The 27711-nt window shown below is 51.6% G+C and overlaps 1 protein-coding gene and 1 pseudogene across 2 annotated transcripts in view; one reads left to right on the forward strand and one right to left on the reverse strand.

Annotated features, from left to right (window-relative positions):
* The window catches only part of LOC141998040 (zinc finger protein RFP-like), a 338200-nt pseudogene that overhangs the window by 266500 nt on the left and 43989 nt on the right, over positions 1-27711 (forward strand).
* Positions 21233-27711, reverse strand: part of LOC141998476 (E3 ubiquitin-protein ligase TRIM39-like) — a 29962-nt gene continuing 23483 nt past the window's right edge. The window contains exon 7 of one of the 2 annotated variants that reach the window (XM_074971329.1): positions 21233-22308. In XM_074971329.1, coding sequence (XP_074827430.1) covers positions 21749-22308 — 560 coding nt within the window. In that variant the 3' untranslated portion in view covers positions 21233-21748. The remainder of the gene's footprint in view (positions 22309-27711) is intronic. The other variant, XM_074971328.1, reaches the window with a different exon arrangement.

Consider the following 27711-nt stretch of genomic DNA (forward strand, 5'->3'; position numbering starts at 1 on the left):
TTTGTCCTTCAGTTGCAAGTGTAGACTAAGCTACAGCCCCTGAACTCTGCCTTGCCCGCAGTGAGGGCACTCTGCAGGCAGGCCGTACAGCGCAGGCTGGCACTGCGTGATGGCACAGCTGATATTCAATTCCATGCAGAGAACGACATTGAAAAAATGGTTAAGGTGGTGAAGTCAAGGGTGCAAACACTGTGACGTGCCAGAGTTAAGGTGCCTGAATAGCCAGCTCACCAGCATCAAGAGTCGACAGCTCAGGTTAGAGCATCAGAGGCAGGATTTTTAGTGCAGTCACAGTAGCTTTAATTGTCTGTGGGCTCCGTGGGAGTGTTGACATTGTCTTCAGTGGAAGCAGAATCAATCCCTATATAGGCAAATAGAATTTGGGGGCTTGGGGCCAACTGCTAGAAAGATCCAGGTTCTGCACCTTGGTTTTTGCTGCATTGTTTTCCCAGAAGACATTGGTGTCCAGACTTTTTGGCTTACTCTGACAAGCTACAGTTGATCTCATTTTGAAGGTACAGCCTGAGTGTCTCTGTTTTGATGGCACAGTCTGGGAACACACATTGTCAGGCTTTAGGTGGATTCGGGTTTTATCTTTGACCCCTGCCCCTCGTAATTTATGCAGGTGTAGCCATGGATCTCAGCATGCTCAGAGCTGCACACCTCAGGGGGGCCTGGGAAGGAAATGGCTTGGGGACGTTCCCCTTTGGGAGCCCCATGACCCACTCCTGGGGGCACGCAGATCCCAGAGCTCTTCGGCTTCGTTGGAGGAATTTATGGTGTCTGCCATGACTCGGAAAGCTGCACATCTCTTCAGATACCTGTTAAGAGCATCCCAACTGCAAACAGCAAGCGTTGCTGATGTCTGGTTCACAGGCCAGAGAGCCCATCTAGTGGGTTATAAAGAATGAGACATGGGAGGAGCACAGACATGAGGAGAAGTTCATACCAGGGTGGTTTGATCAGGGGTTCAGGGTGCACTGACACCCGCAAAAACCCTGCAGTGGTGTCTTCTGACCCACAGAGATGGGCCTGGCTCCCTGCTGTGGGTGTTGTGACCTGGGGGCTCTAACCACTTGCAGCAACACCTTCCACCTCTGCACTGTGACCCTAAACCCAGCCTGGTGGAAAGGGCAATGGGGGGAGGGGCTATAGAGTGAGCCTGCCCCTCACTCAGCCTGCAATGGGGAGCCAGGCACAGCCCCATGGGACAGGACACAGCACTGCAGGATGAGTGTGGGCTGGGCTCACTCTCCAGCCCCCTGCCCTCTGGCCTCCCCTCGGCACTTGGCGGGGATTGGGGCTGCGGTGCTGAGGCAGAAGGTGCTGTTGTGGTTGGTCTGAGGAGGAGGAGGAGGAGGAAGAGGCAGTGGCAGAGTGAAGTGGCCATTAGGGAATCCCATTTATGCAAAGCCATTCACAATGTCACGCATGTTGCCCAGAGTCACGGCCTTTCAGAGTCCAATGGTCAACTTTCCCACTCCGCACTGGTAAGCGGCCGATCAGTAGCAGTCTGGAGTAGCTAGCTTCCACAGTGCAATCGCCGTGTGCTTCTCCAACGACAGGGCAGCTCTCATTCTCATGTCTTTGGGCTGCAAGGCTGGGGCAAACTCATCACATGGTCCCACGAATGTGGCTTTCCTCATCCGAATGTTTTGCAGCCACTGCTCATCATCCCAGACGTGCATGACAATGTGATCCCACCACTCAGTGCTTGTTTTCTGAGCCCAAAAGCGGTGTTCCACTGTGGTCAGCACCTCCATGAATGCCACAAGCAACCACGTGTCATAGCTACTACACATGGGAAGATCAATGTTGCACTCCTCTTGCCTTTGTAGCTTAAGGAATAACTCCACTGCCACTCGTGACATTGTGACACTCTGTACCGTAGAGTACACCCTGCACCCCCATGTTCATCCTTATAACATGATTGTGTGGTATCCAATGCAAAGTTTGTCATCTTGGGTGTCTTCGGAAGGCTCATGATGCACTTAGCATTGTTGTTATAGTAATGTTATAGGTTGTAATTTCACATATATAGTTATGAGGCTGAAAATGTGTCCTCATGGCTTAAAAGAAGCTCAGGCAAAACTCTCCAGGAGCAGAGGGGCAGTACACACCTCATCAGGGTATGTATGGGACAAACCCAGCCCAGCTTCACAGGAACAAAGGACACTGGCCGAGGCAGCAACAAAGGATCTATTGGACTCTCAAGTGAGTCACCCCCCTTCCCTTGGTCAGTTTGGGACTACAGTGAGGTAATGCTCACCTGACTCTGAAGGTGGTGGGGGGCAAAGCCAAGAGGGAAGAAAGAACATGATAAAAGGGAGAGACCTTTGCCGTGCTCTTTCTCTTCCACCTCCATCTACAGACACGACCACCAAGTGACTGAAGCGCTGATCAAAGGGGAGAGCCTGGTTGAAGGGCAGCCAGCCAGCTGTGGTGAGGCATATCTAAGTTTGTAAGGGCACTGAAAGTGTTAAGATCAGCTTAGAATGTGTTTTGTTTTTATTTCATTTGACCAAATCTGACTTGTTGTGCTTTGACTTATAATCACTTAAAATCTATCTTTTGTAGTTAATAAATTTGTTTGTTTATACTACCTGAAGCAGTGAGTTTGGTTTGATGCATGCCAGAGACTCCCCTTGGGATAACAAGCCTGATACATATCAATTTCTTTGTTAAACTGACAAACTCAGATAAGCTTGCAGCGTCCAGCAGGCGTAACTGGACACTGCAAGACGGAGGTTCCTAGGGTTGTGTCTGGGGCTGGAGATATTGGCTAGTGTCCTTCGGATGCACAATCCAAGCAGCAGCTGGCCAAAAGTTCTCACTCATGTAGCTGGGAGCAGCTTACATTCTAGAGGATGTGTGTGAACAGCCCAGGAGTGGGGGTTCCCACAGCAGAGCAGGGTAAGGCTGGCTCCCAGAGTCGAGGATTGGAGTGACCTAGCAGATCACCGGTCTAGACAACACCAGGGGAATGTCACAGTGTCCCATCTATGTGCTTGACTAAGCTGTCTGCAATATGGGGCTACTCATGCATATGTAACCCACTATTTTTTGTGGGTGTTGTGTGGACGGTAACAGCCTACTGCTGCTGCCAGCTATTGTAGCTAGTTCTTTAGTTCAAGTGGTGAAGAGCTGCGCTGCAGTGATGAAAGACCAGCGTTCAAACCCTCGTGATGATGTAGGGGATATTCCAATTATACTGAAAATAACTTTTATGTTTTAAACAGTAGGAAATGACTTACCAAAAGCTACATTACCAACATTGTAAATAACAAGAATTACTGTGGCCGTGGGGAGCATTGAGCATTTGCAAGATTCCTGTTTGCTAAGACAACCTAGAGTCACTGGGGTGTGAGTGTCCTGGGGAGCTGACCCATGGTTGGAGATCAGCGGTAGCTCCTGGGCCCCATATTCAGCATTATTCACAGGGTTAAATGTGTCCAGAGCATCAATGTGGTGACAGTTTATCGTTCGGGCAGATGCCAGGCATAAGGGCGAATGGTTATGAGGGGAAACATCTCGGTTGGTGTTTCAAAGGGTAGAGGCCCATCTGAGTGCACTGGAAATGCACATGCAGAAGCGCACAGACATTTGCATGCACAGCTACCAGAACCCCCCCCTTCCACCCCCCCGCCCACACTAACGTCTTGGCTCCTCTTCCCTCACTCATTGGAGGAGCCCCATTGATGTCAGGGCACCAATGAGAGGCTCACGTGAACAAGGGCTGCAAGATGGGGCCCACGGGGGGATTATGCCCACAACCAGCTCGTGCAGCAAGGCCCTTCGCAAGCACATTCTGCAGTCTCCAGGGCAGAGGCAGGTACAGAGCTGAGCTCCCATTTTCAGTGCACGAAGCTCCATCCTCCAGTTCTGAAACTTTGAGCCCATAAGTTAATTCTATATGGAAAGAGACTCTGCCAGTCCTAGCTCTTGCTGTGCTGTTCTCTGTGGCTGGGGCACTTCCCCTCTTCTCACAAACACCCTCCCCGCGGAAGTGCCGGGGCTGCAGCTCCCCACACAGTAAAGATGGTTTCCTTTAACCCTTCAGCTGCTGCAGAGACTAGCTCACCCACCTCCCACTCTGGAGCACAAGGGGCCAGAGTCTTGGGCCAGGCTGAGCTGCTATTTCAGCAGGACCTGAAGGGACCAGGGCAGAGTCCAGTGGAGACATTTTAAGCCCTGTCTGGGCCTAATCTGGAGATTAAAACCCTGCAAAAATTCCTGCCACAGAACGAACTTAGAAAAGCTCCACCCCCCGCCCACCCCCTGCCATCCTCAAAGACCTGAGGAAATTCATAGATTCGGGGGAGGGGAGCGCTTTTGTTAAACTGGAGCTAAAGGTGGCAGGGGAGAGAAGTATCACTGAAGGGGAAAACTCCCCGTACTAAGAGAATATTGTAGTTTTCTCAAAACCACTAAGGTTCAAAAGTCTGGAGATTCTAAGTTAAGGCGACACTTTCAAAACAAACCCCAATATTGGACTGTCTGCCAATGCACAATTAGGTCACCAAACAACCCAGGTTCTGTCCTGTGCCAGCACCAGCCTCTCACCCCCACCCCAGTGAACCATTTGTATGTCCTGGGCAAGGAGTGGTCTTTTATGGAGGAGGACTCTTTCTAAATGAGCGTTTGTTCATGGAGTTTCCAGGTTGGCGGGAGCTCGAACAGGCCCGCAGCCACAGGCCAGGTCTGCACTTGAAAATTAGGTCGACCCAGCTACATTGCTGAGGGGTGTGAAAAATCCACACCCCTGAGAGATGCAGCTAAACCAACCTAGCCCCCGCCGAAGACAGCGCTAGGTCCATGGTAGATTGCTTCTGTCGACCTCGGGAGCTGGATTTCCTACTGTTCTGCTGTAGTGTTTTTAGTTAGACATGGTCTCTGGTTGCAGAAACCTTAAAGTCTGACAGTCCCCTGGATTTGCATAGTTAATCTACCTGTGCCACAGACCCATCCAGCCGTTACCATCTGGCAACGGTTAGGCAAGGGGCGAGTTCAGACTTCTATTTTTCTGCTGAACTCTGTCAATTGTATTACCAGATTGGAAAGGCCAGATCTTGAAGACATTTTGTAAAGGACGAAGTGGTAAGATTCAGACATGACTCAGAAGTGTGGGGCTACAGAGAGGGCTGAATCGAAGACAAAGCCCGGTTCATGACCTGAGTGACCACCCCCATGGGGCTGCCCATGGTGTCTGAGAAAGGAGGGTGAGTGGGAGGGTGGATGTGGGGAGATTAGGAGCTTTGTGTCACCAAGTGGGAATGTTCTTAATGTTTTCTCTGAATACTGTGTGTGTTCCTCAGTTTCCCCTATGCACTTCTTAAGTATCTAAGTGGTGGGATACGGGTGTGTGTTTGTTGTAGAGCCGTAGAGGGCAGGGGTGGTGCGGTCTGCACAGAGAATGGCCGACACCCTGTCTCCTGGCAACTGATGGCCTGGGCCCCTCCCCTGCCAGGTGCCAACTGAAGGTGTTGGAGAGCAAAGAGATCAGGTGGCCTCCTGGCCCAGGGAAGGAGACAAAGGCCAGAGGCGAGGCTGGAGGAAGTCTCAGTTTGGAGCTGGCCGGGGAAATGGAGGGAGGCCCAGATCTGGGGTCTGGGCTCCCTATACCCCAAGATGGACCTGATTGAGGGGGTCCTGTTCTCTGTACCTACAAGCTCTGTTTTAGACCGTGTTCCTGTCGTCTAATAAACCTTCTGTTTTGCTGGCTGGCTGAGAGTCATGGTGAATCGCAGGAAGTGGGGGGTGCAGGGCCATGACTCCCCCACACTCTGTGACACTTTGTTTCAACCATGTTGCGTTTAAGCTGATGGTGGGATACCAGTGAGGACAGAGACAGGGAGACAGACTGGAGGTTTTAGTTTGGACTGACAGAAACAGGCCCAGAGTGGATAGGCTGATCTAGGAGTTGTAAGCATAAAGATGATAATGAAAGCCATGGTTTTTAATGAGATTACCCAGAGATAAGGTGCAGAGGCAGAAGGGAGGAGGAGAGGTGTGGTGTGAAGCTGAGGTGCATAGACTATGAGGAGGGGAAGAGGAGGAGTAATAGTTTTACAGTAGTGCCTAGGGACCCCACTCATAGACCAGGGCCTCATTGCGCTAGGTGCTGTACAAAACGAGAACAAACAGAGCATGGAATGCTTGTGGCTTGTGGCCAGAGATGCATGGGGACACCACTGGGATGAGCCAATGCCTCTCCTCCAGCCACCTATCGCAGCACAGTACTGAGGGCAAAGGGGAATTCTGCCGCTGACTTAAGCGGGGCCTGGGTTCTCCCTGAGAGTATCAAGGCTGAAGGTCTCATTGTACTCAGCTGCAGTGACTGTCTGTGTCACTGATCTCCAGCTCTTCCAGGTCACTCTCAGCCAGTTAAAGTGACTTTGCACCATAAGTGCAGTTTCAAGGGGATTTTGGGAGGTGGCTGTTTTTAACTGTAGAATTGTTTCGTTTGTTTCCGAAGCCCTTGCACAGGATGTGACAAGGCTGAAAGAGAATTTATAGCTGTGTGGCTCACGCTCTGACTACAGCCGGCCTTTGCTTCCTCTGCAGGTTCCGCTTGTAAGACACCAAGGCTGGGAATTGATCTGAGTTCAATGAAATGAAATTCAATTAAAACAAGTGCAAAGTATTTCATTTAGGAAGGACAAGTCAAATGCAAAACTACAGAATGGGGAATAGCTGGCTAGGAGGTAGTACGGCTGCAAAGGATCTGGGGGTCATAGTAGATCACAAATAAAATATGCGTCAACAATGCAATGCAACTGTGAAGAAGCCAATAGTCTGGGAAGTATTAACAGGAGTGTTCTATGTAAGACATGGGATGTATTGTCCTGCACTGAAGCCTCAGCTGGAGTACTGAGTGCAATTCTGGGTGCCCCTCTTTAGGAAAGATGAGTCCACAGGTGAGCAACAAAAAATGATCAAAGGTTGAGAAAACCTGACCTCTGAGGAAAGGTTAAAAAACAACCAGGCATGTTTAGTCCTGAGAAAAAAACGCTGAGAGGGGATCTGAGAACAGCCTTCCAATCTGTTAAGGGCTGCTCCAAAGAGGACTGTAAATAGGCTTCCAAGGGAGGTTGTGGAATCCCCATCACCGGGGGGGTTTAAGAACAGGTTGGACAAACACCTGGCAGGGATGGTCTAGGGTTTACTTGGTCCTGCCACAGCTCAGGGCCTAGACTGATGAGGTCTTGTGGCCCCTTCCAACCCTGTATTTCAATAATTCTGTGATCCCAGACTGCTTTCAACAGCCCACAAGGTGTCCTGCGGAGAGCAGAAACCAGTAGGAAAGACAGAAATTAAGTGGCCAAAACATTAGTGACTAGAACAAAGTGGAGCTAAGGGCAGCAGTCCCTGGCAGTGGTTGAAAGCTGGGGCAGGAGGAACGGGTGGCAGCCCTTTTAGTGCCCCTGGCCACCACCGTGTTCCCTCTAGTGCACATCAGGCCTGATTCTCCCCTGCCTGTCCCCTTGCGTCGGCGTTCACACCTGTGCAAAGTGAGGGCTAACTTGGTTTTAATGCCACTGTTGGTGTAAGTGAGAGGAGAACTCTGGCTGGCAGGGTTTACCCCCACTCTGCCCAGGTGTAAATGGCAGCAGGAGGGGCAGGGCAGGGGAGAATCCTGCCACTGTGGCTTACGGCCCCGGCTGACAGTCAGCATCTGCTCCCTCCTGCCTGCTCCCATGCAGTGGACCTTTCCGGAGGAAGCCCGGTGACCATGTGAGTTTCCTTCACTACAAACTGTCTCTCTCTCCTGCTACTGCCCTGCCAGCTGCCTTGCTCAGCGGCTCTGCTTCTGCCCTCACACTGAATCCCAGACACAGCCCCAGCTCTCTCTCTGGGGACGTCTACACTGCAGCTGAAGGTGGAATTTCCAGCTGGGGTAGATGTACCCCGTAAGCTTTGACTGAGCTTGTGAGTTAAAAAGACCAGTGTCGCTGTGGCAGTGGGGGCAGCTGGAGAGGCTGGATGCTCAAGTATCTACCTAGAGTCTGGGGCGGGATCGTACTTGGGTGTCTGGCCTATCGCACCCCCCGCACCGTCACGGCTACTCTGCTATTTTAGGTGTTGTACCTTGACCAAAGCCAGCACGTGTACGTCTCCCCTGATCCCTTTAGGATCCCTTGATGAGGGGGCAGGTCTAATTCAGGGAGATCAGGGGGTTAAAAAGCCAGCTCATAAACAACCAGAGGGGCTAATGACGAGAAACAGTAAACAAGGGAGTTCTGTGAGGGAATTTAGAAAGGGAGCGTGATAGCCAGATACACCTAACAAACAGTCTCTAAACTCCCTCCAGCCCTCAAGAAAGAAAAACACATACAAGGAGCAAACATACAACCCCCCCTACAAGAATCAAAGTAAAGCAGGCAGAAGTCCAGCAGCAGGATGGGGGCTCTCCAGTCATTGCACTGAATGCAGCGTGTGTTATTACCTCCCCTGTGGGCAGGTGGCGTATGTGGGCATTAGGTGCAAGCAACCCCTGGCCCGCAGCGACGGAGTACAGGCTCTGGAGACCGGAGTGGCGGAAGGTTAATGGGGAGACATACATACACTGGAAGGAGAGATACCGGGATTTCTAAGACCATAGATAAGCCCCACGCAGTGAAATTTCACCCTGTCAGACGCTCCCAGGGTGTGAACTATGGATGGAGGCTCCGGGTGCACAAGCCTTCCTGCTGCCTGTGTCACAGATTTCTCCCCACCCCAGGAAGGGTCGGGGTGCGGGCTGTAGCTGTGCTGTCTGGTTTGCCACCGTCTTTGCTTGTGGGGAATGATGTTCTGGCTGTGAACACAGAAGGGCTGAATCAGCCCCCTCAGGTAGCTCCAGACAGGCAAAAGGATGTGAGCAAAACCGCAGACAGAACAGCTGATGGGGAAAGGGGGGGTCACATTCCCTGGTTAGACTCCCAGAGCATGGGCGGCGCGTTCAAAAGGCAGGGGAAGGCTGAGCCTGCCCAACCAGCCCCGCGTGGCCCCACCCATGCTCCGCCCAAAGGCCCCCTCCCTCCGCTGCTACTTGGCCCCAGCCCAGGCAGGCTGCTCCTCTCCCAGGAAGGGAAGCCTGCTGGGGCTGGGGCTGGGGCTGGGGCTAGGGTGGCTGAGACTTGGCATAGCTGGGGCTGCCCAGTGCCAGGGGGGCCCCAGCACTGGGGCCAAGCTGCTCAGCGCTCCAAAGCTGGGGGGGAAAGGGGGGCTGCATGCCACCTGCCACTCCGGGGCTCGGGGGGTGTCTGTGCCCACCCGATGCTCTGGGGTTGGGGGGGCACCCGGTGCTCTGGAGGTGGGGAGCGCTCATGGCTGCAGGGGGATCTGGGCTTGGGGGGAAGGGGGAGGGTGGGTTGCGGCCTCAGGCAGAAGGGGTGGGCTGGGGCCTAGCCTCCCCGAGCCGGTGGCTCACCCACCGCCCATGTCCCAGAGGAGTTAGGCGACACCCCCAGGTTTGCAGGCAAAGGCCTGAGGAGGAAGCGGGTGAGATCCCTGCTGCTTCAGAGAAGGGACAGAACCTACTGACTGAAAGGGAAATCCGCTGGGCCCTACAGCTCAGCTCAGGGAATTAAGGTCTCTGCTAACCCATCAGAGGGACCCAGGAGCTGTACAGACCATGAGGTTGGCAGTGTCTCAGGCCACAAGTAGGGACACGGAGGCAGCTGCAGTGCACTGCCAATCTATGGCACCCAGGCAGGGGGGAAATGCCCAAGCGGTGGATCAGAAGCTGCTTGGGAGATGGTGAAGGATCCTGAGCCAGAGGGGAGAGGGAATTCAGCTCACCTTGACTCAGGGGGTGGGGAACCTCCATCCAGCATTGGGGCAGCCAACCCTGTGGGGGACAAAGGGACCACCAGAAACATCCTAGGCACTGCATGAGAGGAGAGAGGGGGAGAACCAGGTCTCAAGTTTACATGCAAAGGTTTTGGGATCTAGCAAGGGTAAGAATTGGCATGAGAAAGTTCAGCCCCATGGGATCTGAACTGAGAACTTATTCAAGATGGTTGACAAGCGACTCTATGGATTTTGGAAGGATGTCTGCCGGCTTACTGGCAGAATGTTTGTTATCTGAACACACGTTACAGAATTAGGATAAACTTTCTTGAATTAAGTTAGACCTCATTGAATTAGGGTTCATACTTTTGGGGTCCATTGTCTTAAAATTGCAGTTGTGTGAGTGTTGTTGTTGCATTGTATGTAGGGAGGGGGGATGCTAATGAACTTCCCCCATTATCAACCCTCGAAGTCGCTCTTTCCCCCACCCCGCAAGTCTGCATATTCTAGTTGGAACTGGATTCTGTAGAGACCCAGAGACAAAGAAAAGCTTTTTGGATAAAAGCCTGAGTTTAAAATGACACAGGGCCTCCTTCCTGGTCCAGCAAATGGACAGAACCCTGGTCCCCCGAGGGCCCCAATCCTTAGGGGAGGATTGGAAGGACTTGGCCTGCTGAGGCCTCATAACAGTGGGTGCTTGTTCTGAGCTGAAGCTCTGAGGAGCTTGAATCACAAGGAAACCCCTAGGGTGGGGGGATGCCCAATAAGCTTATTAGCATGTGTGTAGGTCCTTCTATTATTTTTAATGTCATCTTTTTACCTTAAGAATAAAGCTAAGCATGCTTAGAAAGAGCTGGGTGGTTGTTTATTCCTGTAGCAATTACACTGTATCCATCTCTGAAGGGAAAGCAAGCAGGTGTCCTAGGGCAACCTGTCTGGGCTGGGAATTACACAGTGAAGGCAGGGCACTGCGCAGCCTGGACTTACCCTGGTCAGAAGGGAGAATGACGTGGGTCTCCACCCAACAGAAGCAATGGCTGGAGAGCTGGGAGCCTGAGAGTGGGTGCCCTTGCTGAATCACTGAGGGGAGATACAGGTGCAGTTGCCCTGAACTGTGACACCTATTTCTGTGAGAGGGGCAGGGCTTAGGACACACCCTTCTCAAGAGCATCTCCCATTGACTACTTTAGGAGGTGTCACAGATCCACAAGATCTGTGCTATGACCCCAGCTTTGAAACTGTCTCTAAGAGGAATCAGTTCAGTGTGCCAGACCCCCTTGGGGGTCTCACTCCTCCTCCAGAGTAAGCCACTTGGCCTCATCACCTTCTTACACTGAGCCTCTGAGCTCCAGCACTCCTGCTTCACACGAGGAGCTCTGTTCAGCGAGTCCAGCTGAGATAGACTCCTGGGGGAGACTCGTCCACTCTTCAAAGACTAATGCACCTCATCTGGCATTTGCAATGGCACTCAAACAACATTGTCCAAAGAGTAGGATTTATTAATCATCTGGAAACAGCATAGGAAGTCCTTAGGTTAGCACGGAGAACTGAAGGTTAAAGCATAGACCTTTCTATGTGGGTGCAATTCATTAATAAAGATGTTGAACAAAACCGGCCCCAGGACCGACCCCTGGGGCACTCCCCTTGATACCGGCTGCCAACTAGACATGGAGCCATTGATCACTACCCGTTGAGCCCGACAATCTAGCCAGCTTTCTATCCACCTTATAGTCCATTCATCCAATCCATACTTTTTTAACTTGCTCGCAGAAAAACTGTTGGAGACTGTATCAAAAGCTTGGTAAAGTCAAGATATATCACATCCACCGCTTTCCCCATATCCACAGAGCCAATTATCTCATCATAGAAGGCAATCAGGTTGGTCAGGCATGACTTGCCCTTGGTGAATCCACGTTGACTGTTCCTGATCACCTTCCTCTCCTCCAAGTGCTTCAGAATGGATTCCCTGAGGACCTGCTCCATGATTTTGCCGGGGACTGAAGTGAGGCTGACCGGTGTATAGTTCCTCGGGTTCTTTTTCCCTTTTTTAAAGATAGGCACTCCAATAGTCCAGGAACTCCCTCGATCGCCACGAGTTTTCAAAGATAATGGCCAATGGCTCTGCAATCACATCAGACAACTCCCTCAGCACCCTTGGATGAATTAGATCTGGACCCATGGACTTGTGCATGTCCAGCTTTTCTAAATAACCTGTTCTTTTACCACTGAGGGCTGCTCACCTACTCCCCATGCTGTGTTGCCTAGTGCAGCAGTCTGGGAGCTGCCCTTCTCTGTGAAGACCGAGGCAAAAAAAGCATTGAGTACTTCAGCTTCTTCCACATCATCTATCACTATGTTGCCTCCCCCATTCATTAAGGGTCCCACACTTTCACTGACCTTCTTCTTGTTGCTAACATAACGGTAGAAACCCTTCTTGTTACCCTTCACATCCCTTGCTAGCTACAACTCCAATTGTGCCTTGGCCTTCCTGATTACACCCCTGCATACTCTAGCAATATTTTTATACTCCTCCCTAGTCATCGGTCCAAATTTCCGCTTCTTGTCAGCTTCCTTTTTGAGTTTAAGCTCACCGAAGATTTCACTGTTAAGTCAAGCTAGTCGCCTGCCATATTTGCTATTTTTTCTGTACTTTGGGATGGTTTGTTCCTGGGCCCTTAATAAGGCTTCTTTAAAATACAGCCAGCTCTCCTAGACTCCTTGCCCCCTCATATTAACCTCCCAGGGGATCCTGCCCATCAGTTCCCTAAGGGAGTGTAAGTCTGCTTTTCTGAAGGTTAGGGTCTGGATTTTTCTACTCTCCTTTCTTCCTTTTTTCAGGATCCTGAACTCAACCATCTCATGGTCACTGCTGCCTAGGTTGCCACCCACTTCTACTTCCCCTACCAATTCTTCCTGGTTTGTAAGCTGGAGAGGAGCACGGCCCCTAGTCAGTTCCTCCAGCACTTGTACCAGGAAGTACTCTCCAAAAACTTCCTGGATTGTCTATGCACTGCTGTATTCCTCTCCCACTAGATGTCAGGATGATTGAAGTCCCCCATTAGAACCAGGGCCTGTGATCTGGAGACTTCAGTTAGTTGTCCGAAGAAAGCCTCGTTTACCTCATCCTTCTGATCTGGTGGTCTATAGCACACACCCATCACGACATCACCCTTGTTGCTCTTGCCTCTAAACTTAACCCAAAGACTCTCAACACGCTTTTCTCCAGTTTCATACTGGAGCTCTGAGCAATCATACAGCTCTCTTACATACAATGAAACTCCTCCGCCTTTCCTCCCGTACCTGTCCTTCCTGAACAGTTTATACCCATCCATGACAGTGCTCCAGTCATGTGAACTGCCCCACCAAGTGTCTGTTATTCCAATCACATCATAGTTCCTTGATTGTGCCAGGACTTCCAGTTCTTCCTGCTTGTTTCCCAGGCTTCTTGCGTTCTTGTACATGCACCGAAGAAAACTAGCCGATTGCCCTACCTTCTCCATATGAACCAGGAGGTTTCCCATCTTGTACCCTTCTCTTTGTGTTTCCTCCCGGTATCCCACTCCCCCACTTACCTCTGGGCTTAGGTCACCATCGCCCGGCGAGCCTAGTGTAAAGCCCTCCTCACTAGGTTAGCTAGCCTGCCTGTGAAGATGCTCTTCCCTCTCCTCATTCGGTGGACCCCATCTCTTCCTAGCAATCCTTCTTCCCAGTACAACATCCCATGATTGAAAAGTCCAAAGCCCTCTCTCCGACACCACCTGCATAACCACGGACTCACCTCCACAATTCGACAGTCCCTACCTAGGCCTTTTCCTTCAACAAGGAAGATAGACGAGAACACGGCTTGCGCCTCAAACTCCTTTATCCTTCTTCCCAGCATGCAGTCTGGGACTGTGGTGGGCCTGCTGTGCACCCCTGACTCTCTCCCTCCCTTGCCCCTGTTTGCCCCACCCCTTGTCCCTGCTTCTCGGGAGCCAATCAAAAAAAGAAGCAACAAGCTATAACAAGCAACAAGCCAAACAAGCAACAAGCTACAAGCCAAAAACTAGCCAACAACCAACTCACAAGCCAATTAAGCCAAAAACAAGCCCAGTTTCTGCATTTTTTTCATGGGTTTGGTATGTCTGGTGTGACTGTGGAGGGAGTAAGGTTTGTTTTGTAATCATTAAGCAGCATTTAGAGTATTACATACTAACACTGTTTCCGGTATCTGCCTGCTCCCCATCCCATAGGGAGACCTTTGTTGTGGGTCTAACAGGTCCAGGGGCTGTGTGTAAACTTTTGCAGAACTTGCTTAAAAGGGGTGACCTCTTGCACAAAAGGTAATGACTTCCCTCGGGGCTATCTCTGGATTGCTTTCTCTTAAACATTTTTCCAAAGGTGCAAAATTCCACATTGTTACTCAAAATTGTTTAGGTGCTGCTATTTGCCCGAGCTCCTACATCCTCAGAGCTGGGTCTTATACAAAAAGAAAACACTGCCTAAAACTCCTAGAGAGTTTATTCCAGTCCCAAACAGAGCAAGAAACTCTTAAGTTCTCCTCTTACTGCGGCTCTCTATGACCGAGGGTGTGCATACTAATTTTGCAATAAAAAATCAATTTTGCAACTTTACAGTAAACGTGGTGTGTGGCCACATTTCCGCTTTTGCAATTCTCCACCAGAAATGTTATGCTTATAAAACTCACAGAATCTTTTTCCGGGGACAAGGGGATACACCGCATTTATTAAAAAGTTAAACAAGTATTAAAATCAGTATATGCGCGCACACACACACACACACTCAAAAGGTTCTGCAGCTGGTGTTATAGTTACCAGTTATACAGTGTTATAGTTACCAGTGTAATGATTCTGTCTTTGGTGGGTCACTTCTGAGAGTATCAATTCAGGACAAATTGCTCAGAGCAGGGCAGTTACAGCCCAAGGCTGGGGTTTCTCCACTTCTAAGGCACACCAAACCAGCCAGACAGAGAGGACTTTGGTTTTACCCCACTGGCTAACCATAAGTCATACAAGCAATTCCCTTAGACACTTCAGTTTCCCAGTGTCACCACCTGTGCCACTCATTATGGGGGCGAATGGTTATGAAAACCAATACCACAATAAAGGGAAAAAGGTTCTCCCGATCCCAAAGGACCAAGCCCCAGACCCAGGTCAATATACAAATCAGATCTTATCCACAAATCATGCTGTTGCAATCCTTTAGAATCTAAAATCTAAAGGTTTATTTATAGAAAGAAAGAAAGCAAGAAAGAAAAGTGAGAGTTAAAATTGGTTAAAGGGAATCATTACATACAGTAATGGCAAAGTTCTTGGTTCAGACTTGTAGCTGTGATGGAATAAACTGCGGGTTCAAACCAAGTCTCTGGAATATGTCCATAGCTGGGATGGGTCATTCAGTCCTTTGTTCAGAGCTTCAGTTTGCAGCAAGGTTCCTCCAGAAGTAAGAAGTAGGGTTGAAGACAAGATGGAGGGGTTTCCAGGGCCTTTTATATTCTCTGCCCTGTGGAAGGACACCCCTTTCTTCTTACTGTGGAAAATCATAGCAGCAAGATGGAGCTTGGAGTCACTTGGGCAAGTCACATGTCCATGCATGACTCAGTTTGCAGGCCGGCACCATTGTTTACATGTTAGTTTGAATGTTCCCAGGAAAGCTCAGATGTGGATTGGCATCTCCCAAAGTTCATTGTCAATTAAGTGCTTCTTGATTGGGCACTTACTGAGAATAGTCCCTTCTCAAGAAGCTGACCAAATGCTTCACTGAGGCTACTTAGCCCTGGCCTACACTGGGGGGTCGATCTAAGATACGCAACTTCAGCTATGAGAATAACGTAGCTGAAGTCGACGTACTTAGATCGACTTACCGCGGCGTGTTCACAGCGGTGAGTTGACTGCTGCCGCTCCCCCGTCGACTCCGCTTGCGCCTCTCGCTGCGGTGAAGTACAGGAGTCGACAGGAGAGCGCTCGGGGATTGATTTATCGTGTCTAGATTCGGTGGGTAGTGTAGACCTAGAATCAAAACACATTGAGAGACACATATATAGTCAATATTTATAACTTCAACTACAAAATGATTCACACATACAGATAGCATAATTATAACCAGCAAATAATAACCTCTTCATAGACACCTCACTCGACAACCTTTGTACAATATTTGCTGCAAATATATAACAGTGGTTGCAACAATGATCTATACGGTTACAGTTCACGTCAATAACATCACACCAGTCATTTTCCATTTCATATTACTACTTTAGCTTTACAACAAATTACTACTAACTTAATAAATCTAAAACAGCTTAAAAGATCAAGGCAACTTTGTCAGGGCTTGGGTTCTTTTGCTAACCCCTCCACCGGTGTGTCTGAGGTCATATTGGCAGGAGCAGGGTAGCAAGGGTCTGCAAAATGGCAACCTCCATAATAATACCAGACAAGACTACACCTGGTACTGGACAGGGACAAACCTTTCCAAAATCAGCACTGTCCAACTCAAAACCGGACAAATGACCTGCCTAGAGATGCGCCTTAAATACGTTTTTAAACCAGTTTAGTTTAACCTGCATGAAAGACTGTGTGGACACTCTTATTTTGGTTTGAACAAGGCTTATTTCAGTTCATCTCAAATTAATCTAAACTGCAATACGCTGCTTTTAAAATGAAATAAGAGGAGCATCCACACAGCGATTTGCTCTGGTTTAACTAAATTGGCTTAAAACACAATATCAGTGAAACTGGTGCAACTGTCTGATGTAGACAGGGCCCAAGGCCTTGCCTAGATTCCAAGTTGCACTAGTTTAGTTAAACCAGTGAAAAACCCAATATGGACACACTTATCTTGGTCCAGAGTGGCCTATTTTGGTTTACCTTAAGCCAGTGAGAAATCTACTAAAGTTAAATCAACGTGAGCCCCTCTTAGGCCCGTGTTGGTCCCAGTATAACTATTTTGGCCAGAGATGTGACTTTCTACCTAAATAGTTCTAGCACTACAAACCATGGTGCAGCTGCATTTAGATCAGTATAAAAGTGACTCCTCCTGGTAGAGCTTATTCACCTCCCCGTAAGGGAACAGCTATACTGATATAAACATCTTTGTACAGGTATAACTCCATCTGCACTGGGGGGGGCGGTTAATCACATACGTTTAAAAAGGCACTGTTAGTTAAATAGGTGTGAATGCATATGCAGCGAAGGCCCAGCATTCACAGTTGCGGTGATGAACGTGTTAATTCACAGTTAATGAGCTTGAGTTAAAAGAGGCCCCAACATTCTACTGGACAAACCAAATGGGGAGTCCCTTCCTGTCTTCCCATCCAGGGGACTCCAGGTGCAGACTCTGCCCCACTGACTGGCTGTCGCACAGGGGAAAGTGCTCCTGGGTTTCTGAAGACAATACGGAGGGGACTGGGAGCCATGCGATGGCTTGGCAAGGAGGGTTCAAGACCTAGGGATCCAGGACTTGGATGAAATGGTGATGTGAAATGTGGGGGCTGGGAGCTACAGCTGCAGAGAGACCTGGTCTTTCCTGGAAGGCAGAGCAGAGGAGTACCAGGGGCTGGGGAACCTCTAAAACCTTCCCTGACTGCAGGAAGCCCCCATTCCTGCTGGGGAGCGGGAAGACAGCCGCCAGGCAGCTTCAGAGCAATTATTTGTCTGCGCATGTCCTCTCCACTTCCCATGCAATGATCCTGCAGCCTTCAGCTATGACTACAGTGCACGCAGGGAGTCAGCCCCCTGCGTGCCTCGGGGTGTAGCAAGTGATGGCCTCTTTGCCCAAGAACACTATCACATATGCTAAGTATGCAGAGACATGAAGACAGGAGATAGTGTGTGGAAAGGGTGATGGCCCCAGGGGCATGGAGGGATATGGTGAGAGAAACAGAGACATCAAAGACATGGTGGAAGGTGTAAAGAAACCATGTTCAATGGGAGTCAGAAGGGTCTAATGATTATGACACTGGCCTAAGAATCAGGAGACCTGGGTTCGATTTCTGCCCTGCTGAGTAAGTCAGAAATTCCTAGTGCACAGATTGTAGATTAAAATAGGTTTGACTTCCTCCGGGGCAAGAAACTGCCCAGAGCTGTGGCATTTGAGGCCCTTTCAATTATTGTGTGCTGGTTCCATCAGGCAGTTTGTGTTTTCCCTGCTTGGTTTGGATCCCTCTTAGATCTCCAAGGAGACCTTTGCGTGCTCTGGGTAACGTTCTCTGGTTTCATTGGAAAGACAGCAGAGAACCCATGGAGGTACAGAAGGTTCTGGTCACCCCGGTGCCTCTGTCATATGCTTTGCAGGAGTTCATAAATTGTATATTCTTAGTCAAATAATTTATTCTTACAATAGTGATATTGTGTAATATAGGGAAACTGTTAAATGCTTACTGTTTCCTGTCTATATTTACAGTATTTTAAAAATATAGATCGACTTAAAAGGCAGGTGTGGGGGGGCGAGACTTGGGCCCGTTCTGAGCACCACCAAAAATTATACAACCCTGCCGCCCCTGACGCTGTGCCAGCACAAGGGGCAATAGAAGTCATTGCCACGCTAGGTCATCCATTAGTTCACAGGGGCACTTGTTATAGCAGATTAGAGGCCTTATTGTGCAGCAATAATAAACACAGATAATGATAAACAATTAGCTTGGCTAATGTTTAAAAACAGTTCAGATGTATTTAACATGGGGAAAGATGCAAAGTGTTTGATGTAATGGGGAGCCATCCACTCAGGTCCACTTCATTGCAGGGGTTGTAAAGTTAAGTCAAATCCAAGCAGGACATTTGCCTTGCCAGACTCTTTTGAATATGGAAACAATGAATCACGCTTGGGTCAATAGCCCTCAAAGCAAATACTTTCTAAAATTAAAACAAAATGTCGCCCCTTCTTTTGCGATGCTCTTCAGGAGGCAGCAAACACTTTTCATAGTTGTTCGGTGGGGGATGGGGCTGCCCCTTGCCCAGGCTGGGCCAGGAGGGGTGACTAAAGGTGTGGGGGCAGGGGGAGGGTGTCACGACACTCAGCCAAGCCCCAGCTGCTCAGGTCCAGGAAGCTCCCTCGCCTCCCTTCTGTTGGGTGCCGGGGGGTAGAGGGGCTGTCGTCAGGTGTGCGCTTGACAAAGAGGAATTGTGATGAATTTCTGGAGCAACTTTATTTTCTTTAGAAAAAAAAACAACAACGGGGAGTACTTGTGGCACCTTAGAGACTAACAAATTTATTTGGGCAGAAGCTTTCGCGGGCTAAAACCCACTTCATCAGATGCATGGAGTGGAAAAAAACAGTAGGCAGGTATATATACACAGTACATGAAAAGATGGCAGTTGCCTTACCGAGTGTGTGTGTGTGGGGTCAGTGCTAATGAGACAATTCAATTAAAATGGAAGTGGGCTAATCTCAACAGTAGAACACCAAGGGAGGAAAAATCACTTTTGAATTGCTAATGAGACCAACGCAAAGAGGGTGGCCCATTTCAAACAATTGACAAGAAGGTGTGAGTAACAGTAGGGGGAAATTAGTATGGGACAATTAGTTTTTGTAGTGACCCATCCACTCCCAGTCTTTATTCAGGCCTAATTTGATGATGTCCATTTGCAAATTAATTCCAGTTCTGCAGTTTCTTGTTGGAGTCTGTTTTTGAAGGTTTTTTTTGTTGAAAAATTGCCACTTTTAAGTCTGTTATTGAGTGTCCAGGGAGATTGAAGTGTTCTCTGACTGGTTGTCGAATGTTATAATTCTTGATGTCTGATTTGTGTCCATTTATTCTTTTGCATAGAGACTCTCTGGTTTGGCCAATGTACATGGCAGAGAGGCATTGCTGGCACTTGATGGCATATATCACATTGGTAAATGTGCAGGTGAACGAGCCCCTGATGGTGTGGCTGATGTGGTTAGGTCCTATGATGGTGTCCCTTGAATAGATATGTGGACACAGTTGGCAATGGGGTTTGTTGCAAGGATAGGTTCCTGGGTTAGTGTTTTTGTTGTACGGTTTGTAGTTGCTGGTGACTATTTGCTTCAGGCTGGGGGGCTGTCTGTAAGAGAGGATGGCCTGTCTCCCAAGGTCTGTGAGAGTGAGGGATCGTCCTTCAGGATAGGTTGTAGATCCTTCATGATGCGCTGGAGAGTTTTTAGTTGGGGGCTGAAGGTGACGGCTAATGGCGTTCTGTTACTTTCTTTGTTGGGCCTGTCTTGTAGTAGGTTATTTCTGGGTACCCTTCTGACTCTGTCAATCTGTTTGTTCACTTCACCAGGTGAGTATTGTAGTTTTAAGAATGCTTGATAGAGATCCTGTAGGTGTTTGTCTCTGTCTGAGGGATTGGACCAAATGCGATTGTCTCTTAGAGCTTGGCTGTAGACAATGGGTCTTGTGATGTGGTCTGGATGAAAGCTGGAGGCATGTAGATATGTATAGCAGTCATTAGGTTTCCAGCATAGGGTGGTGTTTATGTGACCATTGCTTATTTGCACTGTAGTGTCCAGAAAGTGGATTTCTTGTGTGGACTGGTCCATGCTGAGGTTGATGGTGGGGTGGAAATTGTTGAAATCCTGGTGGAATTCCTTAAGGGCCTCCTTCCTACGGGTCCAGATGATGAAGATGTCATCAGTGTAGCACAAGTGGAGTAGGGGCGTTAGGGGACGAGAGCTGAGGAAGCGTTGTTCTAAGTCAGCCATAAAAAATTATTTTCTTTGTACTTTAAACCTCACAACAACAAAAAATCACCCTTTCGACTGATTTATGGCTGAGAAGAAAGGTTTCCCAAGAAAGCTTCACCAAATTTCATGTTATGTGTCATTAAGTGCCAGCATCTTTAATACAATTAAGTTAATTTGTGATGATTGAGTAAAGGAATACAACCCCTTCTCTATTTCTTTATCAAACTACATTTGTTATGTCCTTATAACCAAGAACATGAAGAGCCTGGCAATACATTGAAATCAACGGTGGACACTGACAGGACATTGCCTGGAAATAATATTTCTAAAGAAAAAAACCCTAAAAAATGGAAATTGTAGATGAGATTTCTATCTATAGGAAGATAGCATTTGAGGTTGGGGACCATGTTTTATTAACTGATGTGAGAAAAAGAAAGGAAGGGTCATATCTTGATTACCAATGATATGTACCGAGAAAGTTAAAAATCACATGAATTAATTCTGGCAGAAGTTCAAATAATATTATAATTAAATATAAAAATATTATATAATTTGGTGTGAGTTAACTTAAACATATTGCTTAATTAATTCTATCATTTTTTCACCTCCTAATTTTCAAAGGTGTAGTGCAGGAGGTGGATGTATGTGCCCTGCCTTCCAGAGAGAACCAGTCAAGACAATAGGGGTGGTGGGGAGAGAGAGAGAGAGAGAGAGAGAGAGAGAGAGCAGCTGCACATGTGTGTAGTTGTGATGTTTACAACACACATACATTGTAAGTGAACAACCCCGTCTGACAGTTTAATAGTTTATTTAGTTAAGACAAATATTTTGGATTTCTTGAAATTCCACAGTTGAAATACAAATGACGTTATTTAGAGAAGTTAAACTTCAATATAGATTTGAGGGAAGAATAAAAATAAATGTAAATAATTCCATTTCTAAAAATATGTTTAGATGCTTGATTTTGAAATACTGTTGAAATGTAAATTAAAATATTCTTGTATTTACACCTTGTTACAATAATATTTTCTAAATTAGAATAATCTTTTGTCTTTCCTATTTTACACTGAGATTTCACAGGGCTAGAAAATGCTGACAGGAGTGAATGACCCCATTGCCCACCATCTGCTACCCCTGGGGCGGGGGACGGGGCAAGGTGAGGGCTGGGGGTTGCCAGGTGTCTGGTTTTTGACTGGACCCTCCAGTGGAAAAGGGAAACTGGCAGTGTCCGGTCAGCACAAAAACTCCAGTAGCTGCAGTAACCGCCCCCCCCAGGGGGGCAGGAGGAGCAGCAGTGCTGGGGGGGCCGGTCTGAGCCGCGGGGTCACTGTCAGGGACCGAGATTCCCCCCGGCCGGAGCCGGGACCGGGCAGATGAGCAGGGGAGCCACGTTTTCACCCGCAGCATGGAGACCAGGATGGAAATAAGGGCGGAGCGTCCCGGAGAAGGTGCCAGTGAAAGTGAAGAGATGGGACCCGTCAGTCACATTGTAAAACGAGACCTCGCCCGCCTCGTAGTCCAGGAAAATCCCCACCCGGCCAGGCCGGACGCTCACGGGGAGGGGAGTCCAGGGGGAGGTGGAGACGTCGTATCCCCCCTTCCTCAGCAACATGACCCAGTATCCATCCTCAGGTGATGCTGTGACCTTCCCCTTCCTGCTCACAGATTCCCTACAAACCCCCAGTTCCCAGCCTGTCTTGTCTCCCACCTCCACCTCCCAGTAACGCCTCCCGCCCGCGAACCCCTCAGCGCCCAGGACACAGGCACAATAATCAAATCTCTCAGGCTTGTCGGGCAGATCCTGGCGTGTGTCTCCGTGTCTCACACGTTTCCGATCCTCAGACAGGACGAGGTAGGGATGAGCCGTGTCTGGATCCAGAGTCACGTCCACTGGGGAGAGAGTCACAGAGTCAGGGCCGGGGGCAGGGGCTGGTCACTGGGATCGAAGGGAAATTAACCTGCGTCCCCGTTCATCGCTGGGGGGGGTTGTTGCCTGAGGGGAGTCAGGGCCCCTCTGCCTGTGAGGAGACAACGGGGGGGGGGGAAAGGGCAGGAGGAGTGGGGGAGGGGTGGGAAGGTGTCACTGGGGGCGGGGGAGGGGGGAGGCTGATGCTGGGAGAGGAAAGGGGAGGGGCAGGTGACAGGAGCAGAGCGGGGAGGGGTAGAGGGGAGGGGCAGGCACAAAGGCACTGTCGGGACAAGGGAAGGGGCGGGCACCATAAGAATAGGGGGGGTGAAGGGCAGGATCCCGGGGGTTGCAGGGGGTGGAGCCAGAGGGCAAGAGGAGGGACAGAGTGAGAAATAAAGAGAAGGTGGCATGGATGATGGTGGCAGAGGGGCGAGAGGAGAGTGGGGTCAGTGGCGCAGAGGGTGGTGAGGGGGTAGGCACCAGGGAGGAAGGGGACAAGGGGAGGGTGAGGTATTGGGGGGCAGGGGGAAGGGGTCGGCACCAGAAGGGTGCGGGGGGTAAGGGAAAGGGCAGGTGCCAGGGGGATTGAGGGGGTTGAGCAGAAGGGCAGACACAGGGAGGGCAGAGGAGGGGAGGGACAAGTACCAGGGGGCAGAGAGGGGTGCGGAGAGAGGAAGGGGCAGGTGGGTAGAGGAAGGTGTTAGGAGACGGCATTGGGGAGAGGCAGGTGCCAGGGGGTCAGAGTGGGGCTAGAGGAGGGGTGGGCACAGGGGGGTGAGGGAAGGGTGCGTGCCAGGGGTCAGAGAGGGTGGGGAGTGAGGCAGGTGCCAGGAGGGCTGAGGGGAGTTAGAAGGGCGGAAGCCAGGACAGCGGAAGAGGGTGAGGGGTGGGACGGCCATCGGGGGGAGAGGGGGTGAGGGCAGTGGCAGGCACCAGGGAAGCAGATGGGAGTGAGGGAAGGGATGGGAGACATGGCAGCAGACGAGGGAAAGGGGAGAGGTGGATGCCAGGACATAGCGGGGGTGTGAAGTGATGGGTGGGCTCCAGGGTGCAGAGGATGTTTGGGGAGAGGGAAAGGTGCCAGGAGGGAAGGGGGGAAGGAGGGGGGTTTCCGGTGGGGCAGAGGTGGGTGGAAGGCAGAGGCACATGGCAGGGAGGCAAAGTGGGGGGCAGAGGGGCCTAGGGAAGCAGAAAGTGGGTGGGAAGAAGGGGAGGGATGAGGAGGAGGGGTCCGAATAGACGCAGGGTCCAGGTGGGCACAGGGGTGAGAAAAGGGTAAGGGAGGGGCAGGAGCCAGATGGGTGAGGGAGAGGCAGGCCACAGGGAATCTCTCTTGCTTTGGGGTCATGTGTGGTTGGTTTCTCGCTAAGAGCAGGTTGGTGCTGGCCCCACACACACTGGGGGTGCAGCCCTGCCCCAGGTGGCGCAGCTGGGACTCTCCATGCTGGCGGGCCCCATGGGCACCACCTTCCAGCCAGGCAAACCCCACAGCCAGCCCCTCCCCTCTCCTGGTCCAGCCCGTCCGCCATGGGGCAGTGGTCTGGGTTGGGATCACTGGGGTGGCAGTGCAGTGGAGGATTCTGGGGGGGTGTAAATGCGTATTAATAGGCTGTTGCTAATGAGGCCAGGGCAGTGGGGAGGGGAGGGGGCATTTCCCCACTTACTGTCCCCTCCATCTGGGGGAAGCTGCACCAGGCTCCAGCCCCAGTTCACATCCGCACAGCAAGTCTGCCCTGGGGGTTTCCACCGTTGCAAGGAAACCCCGGCAGACATGGCCTGAGACACTGGTGTGCCAGGGGCCGTAACCCCTCCCGTCACTGGGGTTATGGATCAATAATTACAGGGTGACTGGAGCAGGGGACCTGGACTCTGGGTCTCCCAGGTCAGGGCCCGACACACTGGGTTGCAGAGTCAGTCTCGCTCCCATGCTCTGGCCCAGTGCCCAGAGCAGTGTTTAGACACAGGGGGACGTCATCAGACCCCCAGAGCCCAGCAGCTCAAGCCCTCATGGCATCCCACGGCGGGATTGAACCGGGAGCTCCCCGCTGGGGGCCCAGCCACGGGGCTAAAGGCTGGAAGGGAAGCGGCGGCACCTTTCTGTTGATTGAAACTCGTCAGCAAACTCGACAAGGATTAGCGAATAGTTTCTGTTGACCCGAAATATAATTTTGCAGCAAATAAACCATTTGTCCAAAACATTTCACCCAGCTTCACTGTAAACCTGTCTGAGCAACTTAGGAGCCCAAATCCCAGTGACTTGTAGTGAGTGACTATCAAAATCACCAGACATGCAAAGTTACAGGCAGGTCAGACTCAGGACATCAGCTATGAAACACTCCAGAGCTGCTATTTAATTTGCCCTGGGTAAAAAAATTCCCCCTGAACCCCTGATCTCGCCCCCAAAATCAGGCTGAAAATGGATACCCCCACAAATCAGCCTGAACTCTGCCCAGAGCGATTGTCCCATGGGCGATGCTAGCGGCACAGACCCTCTGCAGCTGCACCTGGGCGTCTCCCAGAGCAGATAATGGTCACAGAGACCGTCCCAGAGCACCAGGGGCTCCGGTGTCTCCATCTAACGACTGCGCCAGCCGCCCCCCTCGCTCTCATTAACCAGCCCTGCATCAGACGCGCTGGGAACTTTCAGACCCAGACTCTGGACACACTCTGGGTTCATGTACACAGCCCGCGGCAGTGAGTCTCCGAACAGGGTGGACAGATTCAGGCTTGTGGGGCTCCCTCTTTGGCACTAAAAATAGCCACGTAGACGTTCAGGCTCAGGCTGGAGCTCAGGCTCTGAAGCCCAGCGTGGAGCCAGGTCTGACCCTCACAGCGCAAGCGGGGAGATTGTCTGTGTCCACGTCCCCTTCACCCCATTCCTGGGACAGGGAACAGCAGCCCCAGGGCCCCTCCCTTCACCCCCAGGGCAGGGGAGCGAGAGCCCTTGGCCTCCTGGGCAGTGGGGCCTCCCAGCAGCACCGATTCCTGGGTCAGTGAGAAAGTGTCTCCACCTGGAGAGCTCTGTGCACCCAGCAAATACACAGATGTGCCCGTGGATCAGGATCCGGGATGGTACTCTCCCCAGGAGTGATGGAAACTCCCTAAAAGTAGAGAGGCCACCAGAGCCGGAACCATGGCCCCGCCCTCCCGTGTGGGTCCTTCTCCTGGAGCTCCTGCCCCCGCACCACCCCTTCTCCACGAACCCCTGCCCTCACACAGCCCCTTCTCCCTGAGCCACGGCCCTCACACTGCCTCTTCTCAAGACCCCGCCCCCGCACCGCCCCTTCTCCCCAAGACTCCACCCCCGCACCGCCTCTTCCCCCCCAACACCCTGCCCCCATGGTCGCTCCTCTCTGCCCCCTCCCACACTCCATCACTCACCCTTACAGCCGGTAAAAAGTGGGAGACCTAGCCCTCCTATCAGTAAAAGTGATGGCGCCATGGTCTCCTGGCCCCTCCCTTCCAGTGCCATTTATTCACCCCCCAACCTCGGGAGGAGCGGGGGCCTTGGGGCAGTGTCAGTGAGTGTCAGTGAGTTCTGTGCTGGGGGTACAAGTGGGGTTTACACCCCTCCTGCTGGAGCTCTGGGTATCGAGGGTACAAGGACGTCACAGGGGCCGTGTGAGCCCCGCACTGTCCTGCCAACATGGCTCAGCCCTGACACCTGCTGGAGCCTCTCCCTGGGGAGGAACCGTCCCTGCGGCCCCTTCAGGCCTTGGCCTCCCTGCAGAGATGGCCAGTGAGGCTGCCATTAACGAGAATTACGACATGAGCTCCTGTTCGCTGCGAGCTGGACTCTGAGCCTGGGCTGGGATCGGTGACTGGGGAGTGAAAGGCCCCAGCTGCCCTCACTGCCCCCCTGAGCCAGCCCAGTGCCCCCAGCCATTCAGTGCGATAACAGCGATGCTCACACCTGGTGACACCCCCAGTGCCCGCAGCGGGCAGGGCGAGGGCCTGTCCAAGGAACAATGGGTGCGAGCTGCAGCAAGGGAGACTGAGGCTGGAGATGAGGAAACACTTTCTACGTCTCAGGGCAGTGAAGCTCTGGACCTGATCCAAGGGAGGCTGCGGGATCCCCGTCACTGGAGGTTTGTAAGAACAGACTGGACAAACCCCTGCCAGAGATGGTCTAGGACCTGCCCCAGCACCAGGGGCTGGGCTCGGTGACCTCTCGAGGTCCCTTCCAGCCCTACAGTGCCATGAATCTAGGTTACGGCTGTTCCTGGGACGTGGTGTGTGGCACGTGGCAGAGTTAACACTGTTAGTGACCATAGCAGCTCAGCCCCAGCCCAGAGCCCTCTCCCACACCCTGAACCCCTCATTTCTGGCCCCACCTGGAGCCCACACCCCCAGCCCAGAGCCCATACCCCCCCTGCACCCCAATCCCCTGCCCCATCCTGGAGCCCTCTCCTGTACTCCAAACCCCTCATCCCTGGCCCCACCCCAGAGTCTGCACCGCCAGCCGGAGCCCTAATTCCCCTCCCAAACCCTAAACCCCTGCCCCAGCCCGGTGAAAGTGAGTAAGGGTGGGGGACAGTGAGCGACGGAGGGAGGGGGGATGGAGAGCGGGAAGGGCAGAGCCTCAGGGCCGGGGCAGGGAAGGGGTGTTCGGTTTTGTGAGATTAGAAAGTTGGCAACCCGACCTGTCCAGGTTTTCCCAGGATTCTCCCTTTGTCCATGTCACTCTCCTGGGAAATCTGTGAGTCTGCCCAGGCCGTGACGAGTCCCAGGTGTGTCAGTGGCTGCAGCGGGGGAGCTGCGGGGTGACCGTGCCTACGCAAAGGGAGCTCTGGGTCCAGAGTGCCTGGGAGCTGCAGAGACGGGGCAGCTTGGAGCAGTGAGTGAGGTCGGGAGCTCAGGGCCAGCAGGGCCCAGTCACCCCTGTGCAGGTACCCGCTGCAGGGGTCACTGCCGGGGGCAGGGGGGTAGATCTGGCGCCATGTCCTGCTCGGTGAGGTTGGTACTTGGGGCAGTCCAGGAGCAGGAGCATGTGGTGGCTGGTGCCCTCTCCCGGGATTCAGATGGGGAGACGGTGCCCGGATGAGGGGACAGGTGATGTCCATGAAGCAGGCAGATTTCCTGTTTTGTTGGACCTCAGAGGTGGCAACCCGAACAGGACCCCCAGCGGTGTTTGCGTAACTGCCCTGGATGCCCCCCTCCCTCCCAGCTCTGTGCGGTAGGATACCCCGGAGTGCATGGACCCCTGGGCCAGTGGGGCTGCAATGTGTGTGCATGGCCCCTGGGCTCTCTGATCCCTGCTGGAGCTGCCCCGACTCCCCCAGCAGGCACCAGGGCACACACAGGGTCAGGCTGCAGGCGGGGAGCAAACACACACACAGCTCAGCCCCGGCTGTGAGGCAGAAAAGCTGCCACATGGGCACAAT

This window comes from Natator depressus, chromosome 14 (genome assembly GCF_965152275.1).
Source record: "Natator depressus isolate rNatDep1 chromosome 14, rNatDep2.hap1, whole genome shotgun sequence".
In the NCBI taxonomy this organism is placed as follows: Eukaryota; Metazoa; Chordata; order Testudines; family Cheloniidae; genus Natator; species Natator depressus.